Source organism: Perognathus longimembris, chromosome 6, assembly GCF_023159225.1.
Source record: "Perognathus longimembris pacificus isolate PPM17 chromosome 6, ASM2315922v1, whole genome shotgun sequence".
Taxonomy (NCBI): domain Eukaryota; kingdom Metazoa; phylum Chordata; class Mammalia; order Rodentia; family Heteromyidae; genus Perognathus; species Perognathus longimembris.
In genome coordinates, this window is record NC_063166.1 from 10,502,526 (window position 1) to 10,518,515 (window position 15,990).

The 15,990-nt window shown below is 55.1% G+C and overlaps 1 protein-coding gene across 1 annotated transcript; it reads left to right on the top strand.

Moving 5' to 3' along the window:
- The first annotated feature begins 1,775 nt into the window (after nt 1-1,775).
- On the top strand, nt 1,776-15,251 carry Ccdc167 (coiled-coil domain containing 167). Its single transcript, XM_048347838.1, has 4 exons — nt 1,776-1,862; nt 13,817-13,911; nt 14,048-14,100; nt 15,058-15,251. The coding sequence occupies exons 1-4, from the start codon at nt 1,821-1,823 to the stop codon at nt 15,159-15,161; spliced, it is 294 nt and encodes a 97-aa protein (XP_048203795.1). The 5' UTR covers nt 1,776-1,820; the 3' UTR covers nt 15,162-15,251.
- The last annotated feature ends 739 nt before the right edge of the window (nt 15,252-15,990 follow it).

Here is a 15,990-nt window from a genome sequence, read left to right on the forward strand (position 1 = left end):
TTTTAAAAAAAGATTTGGGGCTGGGAATATGGCCTGGTGGCAAGAGTGCTTGCCTCCTACACATGAAGCTCTCGGTTCGATTCCCCAGCACCACATATATGGAAAACGGCCAGAAGGGGCGCTGTGGCTCAGGTGGCAGAGTGCTAGCCTTGAGTGGGAAGAAGCCAGGGACAGTGCTCAGGCCCTGAGTCCATGGCCCAGGACTGGCCAAAAAAAAAAAGATTTGTTGTGTTAGAAATGAGTTCTTGCTTTGTTGCAAGGGCTAGTCTCAAATTCATGGGTTCAAGTGATCCTCCAATCTCATCCTTCCAATTAAATGGGACTACAGGTGTGAGCCACCATACCTGGCTTCTATTAAAAAAAAAAAGTGGGATGGTGGTGGCTCAGGCCTGTAATCCTAGCTACTCAAGAGGCTGAGATCTGAAGATCATGGTTCAAAGCCAGCTCAGGCAGGAAAAGTCCATGAAGCTCTGATCTTCAATTAACCACCAGAAAACCAGAAGTGGTGCTGTAACTCAAGTGGTAGAGCACTAGCCTTGAGCTGAAGAGCTCGGGAACAGCGCCCAAGCCCAGAGTTCAAGCCCCACGACCAACAAAAACAAAAAGAAAGAAAAAAAAAAAGCAAGAAGACTAGCCGGTGCCAGTGGCTCACGCCTGTAATGCTAGCTACTCATGAGGCTGAGATCTGAGGATCACTGTTCAATTCATCCCAGGCAGAAAGTCCATGTGACTATTATCTCTAATAAATTACTCAGAAAAAAAACCTGGAAGTAGCACTGTGGCTCAAGTGGTAGAGAACTAACCTTGGTCACAAAGGGACAGTTTCTAGGCCCTGAGTTCAAGCCCCACAACCAACAACAACAACAGAAAAGACTATAGTAAACAATATCACAGTGTATCACAGATGGTAATGGTACTTACTGTGACAATTTGGTTTCTGTTACTTCTTTGGCTGTACTGGAGCTCTGAACTCATGACTTTGAGCTTGTTCGGCTTTCTTGCTCACCTGGCATTCTATCACCTGGACCATACTTTCAGCTTGCCTTTTTGCTGGTTATTTTGAAGACAAGAGTCTTACGTACTTGTCTTCCTAAGCTGGCTATGAGATATGATCCTCCAGATCACACAGAAAATCTCTCTCTCTCTCTCTCTCTCTCCACACACACACACACACACGCGCGCGCACACACACACACGGTGGGTCTCAGTCATCCAAACCACATAAAATACTACCGTGTAAGTCCACGCAAATGAATACACAGAAATAAAACAGGAACCCGTCCCACTCTTAAGCTTTCTGTGATGGCTGTAGGTCTTTCTTAACGATAAAAATTTTTAAAAGTGAGTCAACACAAGACCAACAGGAGGGCGGACGGACAACGGAAGGCTCAGGAGGGGCTCAGGGTGGGGAGCTGGGGAAGGAGCAGGGTCCCAGGCTGGGCCTGGAAGGATGGGCAGAGTTTGAATGGACGGGAGCAGGGGATCCTCGCTGAAGGATGAAGGGCACAGAAGGAGAAGATGGGGTTTTCTAAAGGCTCTTAGCGACGCCAACGGGCCTCAGACTGTGAGCGGGCCGGCCCCGCTCCTCACCACCAAGCGGAAGCTGCCCCTCACAAACATGGCCGCCGCCAGGGGGGGCCGCGCCCCTCACCAAGATGGCGGCGTGTTAGCCCCGCCCCTCACCAAGATGGTGACGGGTTAACCCCACCCCCTCCCTGCCCCAGCGACCAATAAGAGGGAAGCACGAGGAATTGCGCGCGCGCAGTAGGGCTCGATGGGCGTGCCCCGTAAGGACTGGGAGGGGGATCGCGGCGAGCGACATGACTAAAAAGAAGCGGGAGAATCTGGGCGTCGCTGAAGAGGTGAGGGGAGACGTCCGGGCGAGGCCGCGTCGTTGGTTGCCTTCCCCGGCCGCGGGGTAGCGGATCGGCCCGGCTGCCGTGTTGGGGGAGGACCACGGGAAGGAAGCGAGGGCGACGCGGGTTTGCGAGAGCGTCGGGATGGGGGAGCGGCCCTACGGGGCGCCAGGGTGGGGGTCGTGACCCAGAGGTCAGAGGGCACGACCGGAGCGCCGGAGGTTCGGACGCCCCCGGGGATGGGGCGCCCGATGGGAAGCCCAAGGGGAGCCCCCCCAAAAGGCTGGGCCCAGGCGTGAGAGGACTGGGAGGCCGGAGGGGAGGCGTGGAAGTGGGGGCGCCCGAGGGGGGCCGGCGGACACTCACGGCCGGAGAGGGGGCCTCCGAGCGCCCGGGCCCAGGGACGGGAAGCCCTCGAGGGGGGAATCCCTGTCCTCGAGCCTCCAAAGCTTGTGGCGCGAACTTTACCCGGAGAACCTATGGGACTTCGTAAAGAGAATTCTGGATTAGCGGTGTCACCAAAGGGTTTCAGAATAATTTGTCGTCCATGGAGGAGAAAGACCAGGGTTGCCCACGGATGGCCACCGTGTCCTCCCATCACTCGCCGTCGCACTAATCCTCACTGCGAGGGAATCTCGGGGCCAGGCATCATGGGGCCTGAAAGCAGGAGGAGCATGGCCAAGTTTGAGGCCAGGCCGGGGAAGAGGGCACGTACAGTGGGTAGTCCAGCCCAGGCGGGCTCCCTGCAAGTGTGGCTTTCTTCCCATCTCTCGGTTTCCCAGAGCATCCTTCCCAGAGGTTGCCAGAGAGATACAGGGTAAGCATCGTTACCAGGTCTGCTACCTAGAAAGTGATTCTACCCGGAGAGCTTGGGAAAAGGAGAGTTGCCAAGCACCGGATGACTCACCCCTGTAATCCTAGTTACTCAGGAGGCTGAGATCCGAGGATCGAAGTTCAAAGCCAGACTTGGTAGGACAGTCTGTGAGACTCATATCTCCAAGTGACCACCAAAAAGCCAGAATTGGAGCTGGGGCACAAGTGGTGGAGCACTAGCTTTGAGCAAAAGAAGCTAAGGAATAACACTCAGGCTCTGAGTTCAAGCTCCAGGACTGGGCACTAGTGTGGACAGACACAGGAACACACACACAGAATAGAAGGTGGTGAAAAGAGATGGTGCTCTATAGGAAGGACATAGACTTTGTCCCCTGCATTAGAACACAAACTCAGTATCTTCAAGAACAAGAAGGTTTTATCATTTTCTCTAGCAGGTTAGAACAGTTTTTTTTTTTTTTTTTTTGCCAGTCCTGGGCCTTGGACTCAGGGCCTGAGCACTGTCCCTGGCTTCTTTTTGCTCAAGGCTAGCACTCTGCCACTTGAGCCACAGCGCCACTTCTGGCCATTTTCTATATATGTGGTGTTGGGGAACCGAACCCTGGGCTTCATGTATATGAGGCAAGTACTCTTGCCACTAGGCCATATTCCCAGCCCTAGAATAAATCTTGTCTGTGTTTTTGGTTCTAAGGGCAGAGTAGTGGTCTCTGTTATAACTATAGTATTCATAGATTCCAAAAGTCCCCTCCTGGCTAGAATTCATTTGCTTCGCCCCAGATCAATACTTGCACCACCTTGGTGATCATTCACAGGGTAACAAAGAGCAGCAGAAAAAAGAAAATGGAGTCACCTGAGTTCCACATTTCCAGCTAAGGTTGAGCCAGTGATGCTTTCTGCCTTTGAGCCATCATACTGTAAACAAATGTCTTTTTTATGGTCTATTTAGTGCCATGATTTTTGCATTTTTGTGCATTTTATTGCTGATTTTGCTGCTTTAAGTGGCCCCTAAGCATATTCCTGAAGTGCTGTCTAGTGTTCAAAGGCTGTGATGTGCCACATGAAGACAAATAGGCTTGTTAGATAAACTTATTTTCAGGCATGATATGCTCAGTACTGTAAGATGCCATTGGCCATGGTTTTGGTAATAATGAAGCCACAAGCAATAAGATCTCTTTATGCAGAAACACACATACAACGAAGTTTTGTATGGATTTGTTGATGAAAACGTGACCAGAGCCTCATGAGAGCCTGGTTCAGTATTTGCTAACTCGATGTTGGTATCAAATTTAAAAGAACATAGGCTAGGATGTAGCTCAGTGGCAAAGCACTTGTCTAGCAAGTGCAACGTCCTGGGTTTGATCCCCAGAGTAAAAAAAGAAAAGACAACTAGTACAGTTAATATGTATGAAACTGTAACCCCTCTGTACATCACTTTAACAACAAATAATTTTTTTAAGTACAGTTATAAAAATTGGGGCTGGGAATATGGTGTAGCAGTAGAGTGCTTGCCTTTGCATGCTTGAAGCCCCGGGTTTGATTCCTCAGCACCACATAAACAGAAAAAGCTGGGAGTGGCACTGTGGCTCAAGTGGTAGAGTGCTAGCCTCGAGCAAAAAGAAGCCAGGGACAGTGCTCAGGCCCTGAGTCCAAGGCCCAGGACTGGCAAAAAAGAAAAAAATTAAAGAACATAACTAACACAAGCATGAGCCACCTACATTCAGGCAACCATAGGTGATAGGAGAGTGATTCTGATGGTGTTCCAATAAAACTTTATTGATAGCCCAGCTGGTGGTACCCTCAGGAGGCCGAGGTGGGAGGATCTTGAGTTCCAGGTCAGCCTGGGCTACATAGTGATACCCTTTCTCAAACAAAACAAACCTTATTTACAAAAACAGGCAGTAGACATGTTTGGCTCCTGGGCCTTAGTTTGCCAACCCCTGGTATAGAGTACCAGGACTGGTACTTTGTCAGAGATTTACCGTCTTGCGGCTCTGCCATCTCCTACGGCTTGCTACCACCTTATCAGTGAAACCAGAACACATTCCATTGGCACATCCCCTGGCAGGGAAAGAGTGGAGGGAAGCAGTACTCACTGTCCTAAGGATCCTGGACCCAAACTGCTCGCTTTCTTGGCAAGAACTAAGGTGCAATGGCCTGCACATATCCGCAAGGGAGGCTGGGAAATCCACTCATCAACCAAGAGGCCACATGCCCAGCTGGTTTGTTGACTAGACAGCCACTGTCTCCTTTGCAAATTGCATTTCTGATACAGTGTGGCTGTCATCATTAAATGAGATGGTAGGTATGGGCAAAGTGTCCAGTGCGAGCTTGGCACCGGGTAGGTAATTGACAAGCAGCAGTCTTTCTCCTTGGCCTTAGTGGTTCTTCTTCGGCTTTCTACCATGGCTGTGTCAGCTCATTTATTTAGGCCTTAGTTTCAATATGTTTTGTTTTGTTTTTAATCTTCTTGGTATTCCTAGATGTATTTTTGTAGATACTTGCATAGATATTTTAAAACACATAGAAATACATAGATGTTGCCATCTTAGTCTCTACGGCTACTTTTTGCTTGCTTACTCCAGTTTTGAAATCTGTGACTCTGTGCCTTAGGAAAAGGCTGGCATCTGGCTGTGTCTCCTCTTTGCTTCTCAGTCGCCCCCAGCGGGGCTGAGTATTGAATGTGCTCTGATGCTCAGTAGCAGTAGATATTGTCCTCTTATTAAAAGTCGTGTGCTCGGAGCCAATGAAGTGGTGATTTAATCAAAAATGTTTGTTAATCTGACGAGTGCAATAAAACCCCACAAGTGAGTGATCTCAGCACCTGCAAACAGACTGCACTTGTTGTAATGAAGCAATTACCAAGCAGGCAGCACTCACCCTGAGGCTGAGCAGGCCAGCTGCAGTCACCTCTCGGACAACCAAGGCACCTTCCCGCCTCCTGCACTCCCAGCTCCTTGTGAGGCCTCCTTCTCCCACTCATCTGCCACCTGGCGAGATCAGAATAGGAAGCAATTTGTAGGTTCCATGAGTTTATTTACAATGACTCCTCGTTTCTCAAAGGGAAACTGGTCCTGGCCCGTGTGTGTGTGTGTGTGTGTGTGTGTGAGCGCGCACGCGTGCGTGTGTGTGTGCATGTGCGCGTGCACTAGCACTGGGGCTTGAACTCAGGACCTTGTGTTCTCATTTGGCTTTTTCCACTCAAAGCTGAGACTCTGCCACCTGAGCCACAGCTCTCCTTCCAGCTTTTTGCTGGTTAATTGGAGAGAAGAGTATCACAGACTTTTCAGCTTTGAATTATAATCCTCAGATCTCAGCCCCCTGACTAGCTAGGATACAGGTATGAGCCACCAGTGTGACCTGGCTTGGCCATGACTTTAATGTATTATACTTCATTCTGTTTAAATGGACGGGAAGTTCGGGGCTGATGTAACACATGTTAAATCTGAGAGTACTGAGCTGTGATTTAGTCATTGCACGTTTCTTTTGTAGCTATACTGACCCGGTGTCCTGAGCGTTCTCCCTGACTGGCTGATCTGAAATTGCCAAATGTGTTAGCTGATGTCTTAAAGGGCATAACTTGGCTGGATTTGGTTCCTAGTATAAAAAAGTGTCTGTTTGGAATGCTTTTGTCTACAAGTTACAGAAAAGTGGCCTCAGTGACTTCAGCAAACAGGAGCACAATGGTTACCCTGCTAGACATCATGTGCGTGAGTGGCCATTCACATGGTTTCAGGAGCTCAGCTCTTATATAGCCACGAGAAACCAATACCAAGGTTAATGTTTCTACATACTCTTGTGTCCTCATAGCCACAAAATAGCTGCCACACTTCCAGTGGCCACACTCAACTGTTTTTGGAAGTCAAGAAGGAAAAAGAAATGGTATCACTATTTGTCTTTCTGTTTATTAGCAAAGCCAAGCCCTCCCCCGGAGTCTCTGGGCTGATGTCTGGAACCTCTCACTGGCCGGAAGTGGGTCACGCCTGCCTGGCTCTCATTGCAATGAGACTGCTCTTCCAGCTTCTGCGGTAGAGATGAACAAAGGAGGAGGGGCTGCGAGTCAGGGCCGCCCTGGCCAACTGTTAGTGTCTGAAATAAAGGACCCGGAAGCCGGGCACCAGTGGTACACGTGAGTCATCCTAGCTAGCTACTCAGGAGGCCGAGATCTGAGGACCATGGTTCAAAGCCAGCACAGGCAGGAAAGTCCATGAGACTTTACCTCCAATTAACCACCCAAAAGAAAAAAAACGTTAAAAGCTGAGCTGTGGCTTTAGTGGTAGAGCACCAACCTTGCATGAAAAAGCTAAAGGAAGTGCCCAAGCCCTGAGTTCAAGCTCTAGTACTGGCTCACATGTGCGTGCGTGTGTATACACACACACACAGAGTTAATGGGAGTGGTTACACTTTTCTGGGGTTCTTAGAAGGAGGGAAGGATGGTTGAGACAGATGAGGGGTAGTAGGCTGAGGAGAGCTGGTGGCTAGCCAGCAGGAGCACCAAGAGTGCTGAGCCTGTGACGAGTTCAGGGCCAGCCCCTGCCTTAGGCTGGGGCGGGGGGGGGGGTGGCAGCGAGTATGGGTGGAGTGTTCTCTGCCTGTGGACTTAGCACCCTCCTCACACAAGGCTAGGAGCAGTTAGTGGCTGCCATTAAATGTGCTCAACTGGCCTGAGTGGCAAGGGGAGGCCCCTGCCACCTGGCCCCGCTGGCGGGGTGTCGGGTGGGCAGAGGTCATGGAGCTGGTGGTTAGAGCCCAGGCCGGGAGCTGGGGAGAGGCGGGCGGCGTGTGGGCCCTTCAGGGCCCGCTGACCATTAAATGAGCCTCACCTGCTGCAGGCGAGAGCCACAGGTCGCCGGCGGGCAGGTGATTTCTCCCGGCAGCCTGTGTCTGGCGCTGTTCCACTTGACGGGGGTCAGGAGACTAAAACCTCATTACCTCACGCGGCTGGGTGCCGGCGTGTGTGGAGTGGCAGTTTGCCAGCATCTTAATTAATGAATTCATAAGGCTCGGAGTAGATGCCAGTTCTTGAAAAGTGCTTGGAGCCGTTCAGCGATGCAGAAGCTTTTTGCTAATTTATCAAGAAACATATATTTGGGAGAAAGAAGAGAAAACAAACCCCAACATCACTTTGGCCCAGGGGTAGCTGAAGGCTTCAGGCAAGGACTGACTTGTGGGGGGACTTTCGGGGCGTTGAGCCTCCTGTCTGTGCCGGGGCTTGGAGCTTGCGTGGTCCCTGACGTGGGCGGGGCAGGTGTCTGGAAAAGTGACAGCACCCGCTAGCTCACGCTTCTCTGCCTTGAAAAGTGGTCACCAATTCTGGAAGGCTGGGTGTTCCCTGCACTGCACTGGGAGAGAAACTTCGAGTGCCTGATGATGGGGAGCTAGCTGCCTGTCTGCACAGAGCCTCATGGCCCTCCTTAGCAGGCAAGAAATAAACCAACAAGACGCGCCGGCGGAATCGGCCCCGTAGGGTTTAGATTGGCCCTTTGGGGTCTGAGGCTGGTCACCTGGAAAATCGAAGCCCCCACCGGCCCCGCGTGTGGCTTGGAGGCCCCAGATGGAAAGCTCCAGCTCTCCTGCCAGGAACCATCTGGGCCTGTGCTCTGGCCGATTTACCCATTATAATAAATGTCCTGGGGCCTCCCGATGTGTGAAAAAACAGCAGATTTCCAGAAACCGGGCTCCCAGCGGTCCCCGGGCTGCTGCCGCTGGAGATGAAACACAGGGGCGCTGCGCTGTGGATTAGCGGGAAGAGGAAGGCTTTGATACTCCTGGGGGGGAGGGCTTATCAGGCCGCCAGCCCGCGCTCCCTCTCCCAACTTGATGTGTTTTGTGTGCCCTTGGAGCAGGTTTGACAGTTTGGTGGTTTGGAGGAGGGTTCCTGGGGTGCCTGTGTAGTGGGGTGTTGGCTCAGTGCGTGGGCAGATGCCCAGCTCCTGGCCCCTGTGTTTCAAAGCTCATGGATGCCGGACAGTCCCTGTGATAGCACATCTGCTGTGTAGACAGCCCCAGAGAGCCCGGCACCAGGTCATCCATGTGGAGGAGCTGCTGAAGCCACACCAACACACTTCATGGGTTTCATCTGCAGTGCTGGAATGACTATTTCCAGAACCTTCTTGGTCAGGGATGTTTGCTTGAGGGATGGTGGCAGAAAGGCTTAACGTGGTGGAAAGAAGGTGAGCTCAAAGGCAGAGGGACCCGGACTCAGCCCTGCGCGGACACCGCAGCGCATTGCTCGGCTTCCTGGATCTCTGTGGAGTTTGTGTGTGCAGTGGCAGCCACAGCCCCCTCCTCGCAGTGTGCAAATGGCTCCTACCACAGGGTGCGTGGGGACGGGTCCCACCCCTGCGCTGCGCACAGCCATCCCATCCTGGAGTAGAGGGGTGCAGGTTGTGAACAAGGGCTGAGTTGCTCAGAGCTGACACTGCTCTTCGTAATGGGGGTGATGGGGAAGGGCACAGACGTGGACGGCCTGTGGCCCTGGGCAGGTCACTTTGTTCCATGGGTGTAAGGTGCTCACCATGTCTCCCATGGGAGCTGCTGCGAGTCTCCTGTGAGCACCTGGGTGGGCCTGCTCTGTGAACATGCTACCGTGTGTGTTCCTTGTGGGCGGACTGTTCGTTTCCAGAACCTGCTTTGACTCACATTGTGTCATTCAGACTCCGGAGACCCCGTGATGAGCTGGGCTCAGGGACCCGCTGCCTGGCTCCTCATTAGATGCCGTCAGTGACAGCCAGGGCCTTGCTGGCAGCTGCAGGCGAGCCCATGACATTGACCTGACCCTGGGGCCAGCCCGCGTCCAGCACCCTCATCACGCCTCATGCTGGCTCCTGGGAGCAAGGCCCTGGAGGATAAGAAACGACTTCCTCAGTGAAGCCCAAAAGTGCTCGTCTTGCCTCTCCGGAAGGCCTGGCCCTCCCAGAGGCTCAGAGGCCAGGGACAGAGCCTCGATGCTCCGCGCGCCTGTGTGGACCCCGCAGGACCGGCCCTGGGCAGCTGTGCTCTGCTTCCTCCATGAGAGGGGCCCCAGGTTCCCTGACAGCAAGGAGCCTCATCCCTGGCCTCCTTCCTGGAGGCTCCACACTGAAAACACGCCTCGTGGGGATTTCAGATGAATTTTACAGTTTCTCTTAACACAGTGGTTTTATGGCCTATGGGACCCCAGGGAGACGTGCCTAAAGCTCTGAGAGTGAGGTGATATTCCCCAGCAGAGGGGATGGAGTTTAGCTGGCCTGGGGCAAAAGCCTCTGCTTGACTGCAGGAGGAGCCCCGCGGGCCGGCAGGAAGAAGCCTTCTTCCCGTCCCTGCTGGCAGGAGCCCAGGCCCTCGGCTCCCAGGCCCACCTCAGCCTGCTGGGCATCTCCGGGGCTATGCAGCAGCCCTGGTTGGGGACTCTCCTCCCGGACAGGCTCCACACTAGCAGTCATGCCCTGGCTTTGAGTTCAAGTCCTGCTCAGAGGGCGGGAGGCAGCTGCTGGATCCGGCTGCCTGCCTGCCTCACTCCTGAGCCCTCTCTGCTCAACTGCAAACGTCCTGGGGCCGTGGAGGCCAGGGCAGGAGCCCCCTAGGCCTTGAGCACCTTTCTGAGGGGTGCATCTTCTGGCTGTTCCCCAGCTCCCCTCCCCTCCTGCCTCCCTCCCCTCCTGCCTCCCTCCTCTCCTGCCTCCCTCCCATCTCCCCTCCAGCCGACCCTGGGCAGTTTTTAGCCACTGTTGGTCTGCGTGAAGAATGGAGCCCCTGCCCACATGCCCTGCCTGCTCACTCACCTGTGTCTGGCTCGGTGCCCTGAGCCCCCTGCACACCTGTCAGGCCTCAGTCCATGCGGGGGACCAGAAGGCACTGATTGCTACCTAGGGGGGACCCCACCATCCCCCTTCTAGTTCATTCCGTGGAGCTCCCATGCTGCACTGTGGGCCGGGCGTGCTTCACCTGGCTCAATGCCCTGGTCGCAGTGCCCTCCCTTTGTAATGGTGGTGTGCATACAGGGTAGGGTGTCCTTCAGGGTGCCCCTCTGCCCCACAATGAGGCCCCACTTGACTGGGACTGGGCTGTTGTGCTTGGTCTGTGACAGACAAGATCAACTCTGGGCCAGGCCCAGCACCGGAGCCAGTGGGCTGCTGACCAGCCTAATGCCCGAGAGGCTCTGGCCTTCAGAGCCCCCTCCCCCCATTCCCTCTCCTCTGTAGTTGCTCGGGTCTCCTTGGGCCTCCTTCAGCCCTGTCTCCAGACCTCACATGACTGCCCCCTGCCAAGCTGGCCACTGGGCTCCCCTGCCGTCCACACCCCCGTGGGTGCCCGCTGGTGCCCTGGTCTCCTGCCTTCTGCCTCCACACCACCCTGTCCTGCCATCCTTGGGCTCTACCCAGCCGCGATGCCAGCAACCCACCGCTCTGCACGGACCCCTAGCTCCCAGGGCGCCACATCCCGAGCCAGCTAGCGGGCTCACCTGGGAGGCGCTGTCCTGGCCACAATACAGTTTGCAGCATTGTCTGCCAAGTGCTAATCCCTGTTCATGGAGTGGAGTTGACTGAGAAACCCCTTTCCTTACCACCCATTTCGGGTCTACTCCCCCGCCTTTTCTAGCCACCGCTTTGGACCCCAGTCACAACTAAAAGAAGCATCAGGCCCCTGGGAGTCCCCCATCTTTTACAGCTGCTGGGGGCAGCCTCTAATTCTCAAGTGCTTCAGTAGCCGGGCTGAGCCGGGAGCCTGCTGGGTTTCTTAAGCATGGGTCCATGGCCTGAGGGCCTCTCGAGCCCGGCCTCCCTCGCTGGAGGAACTTGCTTATTTAGAAAGGAGTCAGAAATCAGCAGGGCGTGTACATTCATACCGGGAGGTTAGAACTAGGCACTAAAACCTTGATTTGTGTTCGCCCATTTAAGCCTCATTAACAAGTGGCAAATGAAAGTGGGGATATTCGGTGGAACTGCAAATAAATTGTGCTTGTTCAGATAAAGGCCTCCAACCGCCAGTTCCTCAGGCCCTGTCCAGAGCTTGACAGCAGATTGGCTTGGCCACTTGGGGTTTGCCAGGCTCAATTGTGAAGTTTTGCTTAGCATGAGTTCCGGACTTGCTCCGAGGCAATTACCACTTGTTTGGGCAGCCGGTGGCCTTCCAGGGGTTTAGACCGAAATCCCCAACCCGTGCCCTCCCCCTTTTAGAATGACTTGCAAGCCTTGGCCTGGCCCAGGGGACAAGGCCGGGAAGCAGGCTGAGTCGAGACTGGGCTATGCCTAAGCTATGCAAGCACAGCTGTTCCCGTTTCTGTGGCACGACAGGCGGGCTCGGCTGCCAGTCATTCCCTGAGACCTGAACTCTGTGCCCTCGGCCCGCACCACCCATGCCTGGCCTGCACTCCAGCAGTGAAGACACCGAGAGGATGGGAATCCTTAGAGGCCTGGCAGGTCACAGACACGAGTGGGGCCACAGCTTACAAAGATGGAGTTTGGATATACACAGGAGGTGTTCATTAAGTCTGCTCAGCCTTCCAGAAGGACCGCTGCCAGGGAGGGTGGCGGCTCCTGCAGGGGCAGGAAGGGGAGACAGGCACCATGAATTTAGCTTTCCTTGGATTCCAGCCTGGAATTTGCTTTCCTTCCTCTGTCCTCTTGTGCTTTCTGGGTTTTTGTGTCAGTCCTGGGGACTGAACTCAAGGCCCTATGCTTGCCGGGCAAACACTCTCCCACTTAAGCCAAGTCCCCAGTCCAGGCTTCTATGCCATGGGCGACAGGAAGCCTTGGGGACAGGGCAGTGTTGGGGAGCGTTGTGCCAAGGGCAGACAACATGGCAGCCTGGATCGCTGGTACCAGCTCCGCAGTGGCCCTGTCCTCACAGCGTGGTCCAGGCAGGCCTCTGGCCAACCCATGGACCAGGACAGCCCTCCCTTCAGTGACTGTTTGCAGAGAAACAGCACAATTAATCAGGCAATTAACTCCTCCCACCGGGCCCTGCTTCCCGAGCTGGAGCTGCAGTGTTTGGACCTCAGGGAAGGGTGGACGGTTCGTCATCCGGGACAGTGGCTGACCCAGAAGTATCTGGGGGCTTGGGCAGGGTTGGGGCAGAGGCTCAGACACCTGGAAAACAGCTGTCCAGATGCCCAGCCCCCGAATGCTGACCCAGACTCTGGCCAGGAGGCAGGATTCCTACAGGGAGTACCTCCAGGAGCAGGGCAGGGACCACTAAGGAGAAGGCCCCTGCTGTGGCTCCTCAGGAGTCATTCGAGTTGGGGAGCCCCCTCCTGTTTGTGAAATAGAGGCCACATCTGATATTCTAGGGGAGTCATGAGAATAGATAACATGGGAGATGAGCTCGGAGCTTTTTAGATACAGCGGCAGGCCATGCCCTCAGCACCTCCAGCCACCGCAATCTGCCCCCTCCCCAGCAGGCCGCCCCAGAGAGCGGCAGAGACTCCTGGAGGCACAAATGGACATTCAGAGCCAAGTGCATGGTGCCAGGCCCCAGGCTTGGCCAACTGACATTTCTCCCAAGAGCACATCTCCAACATTATAGCTACTCAGGAAGCCAAGGCCTGGAGGATCACAGTTCAAAGCCAACCTAGGCAGGAAATTGAGACTCCCATCTACTAACTAGCAAAAAGCCAGATTGGAGACATGGCTTGAGAGGCAGACCCTCGCGGAGGGCAAGCGAGCTGAGATCGAGGCCTTGAGTGCAAGCCCAGTATCAGCATGAAGAAAAAGCGAATGATACTGGCGCCCCACCCCTCAGCAACACTTTGCTTCACAGCTTACGTCCACCTTGATGAAGAGCCATGTTTTTTTGCACAAGAAACAAGCTAGAAATAGAAGTGGTTTGGAAATTATTTTCACTCATTTTTATGAGATGTTTGTTACTACTTACACTGGGCCGCTAAGATGAAGCCTGTCAGTGAGGAATACAAACACTTATGCCTGTGTCCTCGTGATGTCGGGTGGCGTGCCTGGGCACAGTGCCAGGGAGACATCGGGCCCCAGGCCTGGTCCTCTCCTTCCCACCCCAAGCCCACACTTGGTCCAGAGGATTAGCACCGCAGTGAGGCCCCGAGCAGCCCCCGCTGCCCTGCTGCCATGCCAGGAGGGGGTGGGGACACTGCAGGCCACCCCAGGTTTTGGAGAAAGCAAGGCTGCCGTGTGTTTCAGATTGATGGGCTGGAGGAGAAGCTGACCCGGTGTCGGAGAGAGCTGGAGGCCGTCAACTCCAGGCTGGACCAGGCAGAGCTGAGCCCAGAGGACAGGTAAGGCCCTCTGGCCCCTCCTGGCCCCCTGCCCCTCCTGGCCCCCTGCCCCTCCTGGCCCCCTGCCCCTCCTGGCCCCCTGCCCCTGCCCCTCCAGAGGGACTTGAGCCCTAAAGCGCTGCCCCCCCCCCCCCAGGCGGTGTCTTGAGAAGGAGAAGAGCAGCCTCATGAGCAAAGCCTCCAACTTTGGTAAGAAAGTTCCTTTCCACTCCGGCCCCGGGGTTTGGTGGAGGGCTGGTGCTTTGTTCCAGGGGAGCAAGAGGTTTCCTCACGCTGGGCATAGAGGGTGTGGCTGCAGCCAGGTCCAGAATCTTCTGTCCACCTTGGTTCTGGATGTCCCCCACATCCCTGCACTCCCACCTACCACTGGGAACCCCCTGAAGCAGGAGCAGGGCAGCCCCCACGGCACAGGAAGGGCTCCTGTGGGTGGAGTGATGCTGCCACCTTCTGGGCACTTGGGGCAGAGCGGTTAGTAGCCCTGACAGTGAGCAGCCCTGCCCTGCGGAGTTCCAGATGCCCTGTTTCCTCCTGCCCAGAGGCCAACTGGCCACGGAAGCACCCAGGAACACCAGTGCAAATCAGCACAGGCTGCTCCTGGGGGCCTAGAAGTGATTGGTGGGGGGAGGACTAAATCCTTGGCTTTTTGGTGTTGAGTTCCTGCTGAGCCAGGCTGGAGAGGGCAGGTACTGGGGAGGCCCACATGGATCTTAGCTGCCCTCAGTTTCTCCTGGAAGGATGGGCACCTGAGTCCTTAAGGCTGACAGGTCCACCAGATGTCACACAGCCAGCATGCTTTGCCCTTCCAGTGTGGCCTTTCAGGGGACCCCCGCCAACCCACTACTGTTAAAGAACAATGGTTGCTCAGAACTTGGCACCAGGACTTGTGCTCAAGGCTAGTGCTCTTACCATTTGATCCACAGCGCCACTTCCAGTTTTCTGGATGTTACCTGGATAGTCTCAGACTTTCTTGCCCGGGCTGGCTTTGAGTTGCAATCCTCAGATCTCAGCCTCCTGAACAGCTAGGATTAAAGGTGTGAGCCACCAGCGAGTGAGGTCAGGGGCTTCTAGGATGCTAAAGGGGAATCATTTGGGGATGGGAAGAGTACTCTGTGAGCCCAAACTCTCTCACTTCCCTTTTCCTCCCAGAGAAGGAACTCAAGCTGCTGCGGCACGAGAACCGCAAGAACACCATGCTTTCGGTGGCCATCTTCCTCCTCCTGGCCCTGCTCTATGCCCACTGGACCATGTGAGTCTGGGATTCTCCACCGTGCCAGCTTTGCCACAGCTCTCTGCTCAGTACCAAGATCGGTGGACCAAGGTGCGGGTTCCCCTTCACCCCTCCCAGTGGTTTGGAGATCTGCCCACAGGGCCCGTCCCCTGGCTGGCCATGGGCTCTGTGTGGAAGGACGTGGTGCTGGCTCCTTCTGGAGCCCAAGAGAGAGGCAATAAAGCACGCGGTCACTCTGGTGTGCGAGTATGCATGGTGCGGTGCTGCAGGGGCGCATCCTACTGTCCAGATGTCCACTAGCTCCCAGTGTAGATTTCACAATGGGGGGGGTCCCTGGGACACCCTCAGACAGCGTGCTGCCTGCCAAACACTGCGTGCCCTCCAGTCAGTGCTGCCACAGCCTGAAATTATGCAGGAAAAAATGCAGCTGTGCACTGCAGGGCAACCAGGGACCTGAAGTGGGCGCGGAAGTCCTAGGGGCCGCAGGTTCATCCATCTGCAGGGGGCGGCAGAGCAGGGAGGCCGCTGGGCAGCAGGAGCCACGGTAATGACCAGGCTGCCCGTAAACCAGGTGGGCTTGCACAGGTGGGGCGGCAGGAGCAGCGGACACTGGTGTCTGGGCCACTCCAGCACAGCGCGGACGCTGAGCTGAAGCCCAGGGTAAGGAGAAAACGCTCAGGTGGGGTCTGGGGCAGGCAGGCTCCGGGCCCAAGGAAAGTCCAGCGGGCACACACCTCCCCCCACAGCACAGGCGCAGCCTCAGCACGGGCAAAACGGAGGCCCCCAGTCTCAGGAGTCTCTGACTAGGGCCAACAAAATGTCCCCTTTCCCTCACCCCTAGTCTTGAGACA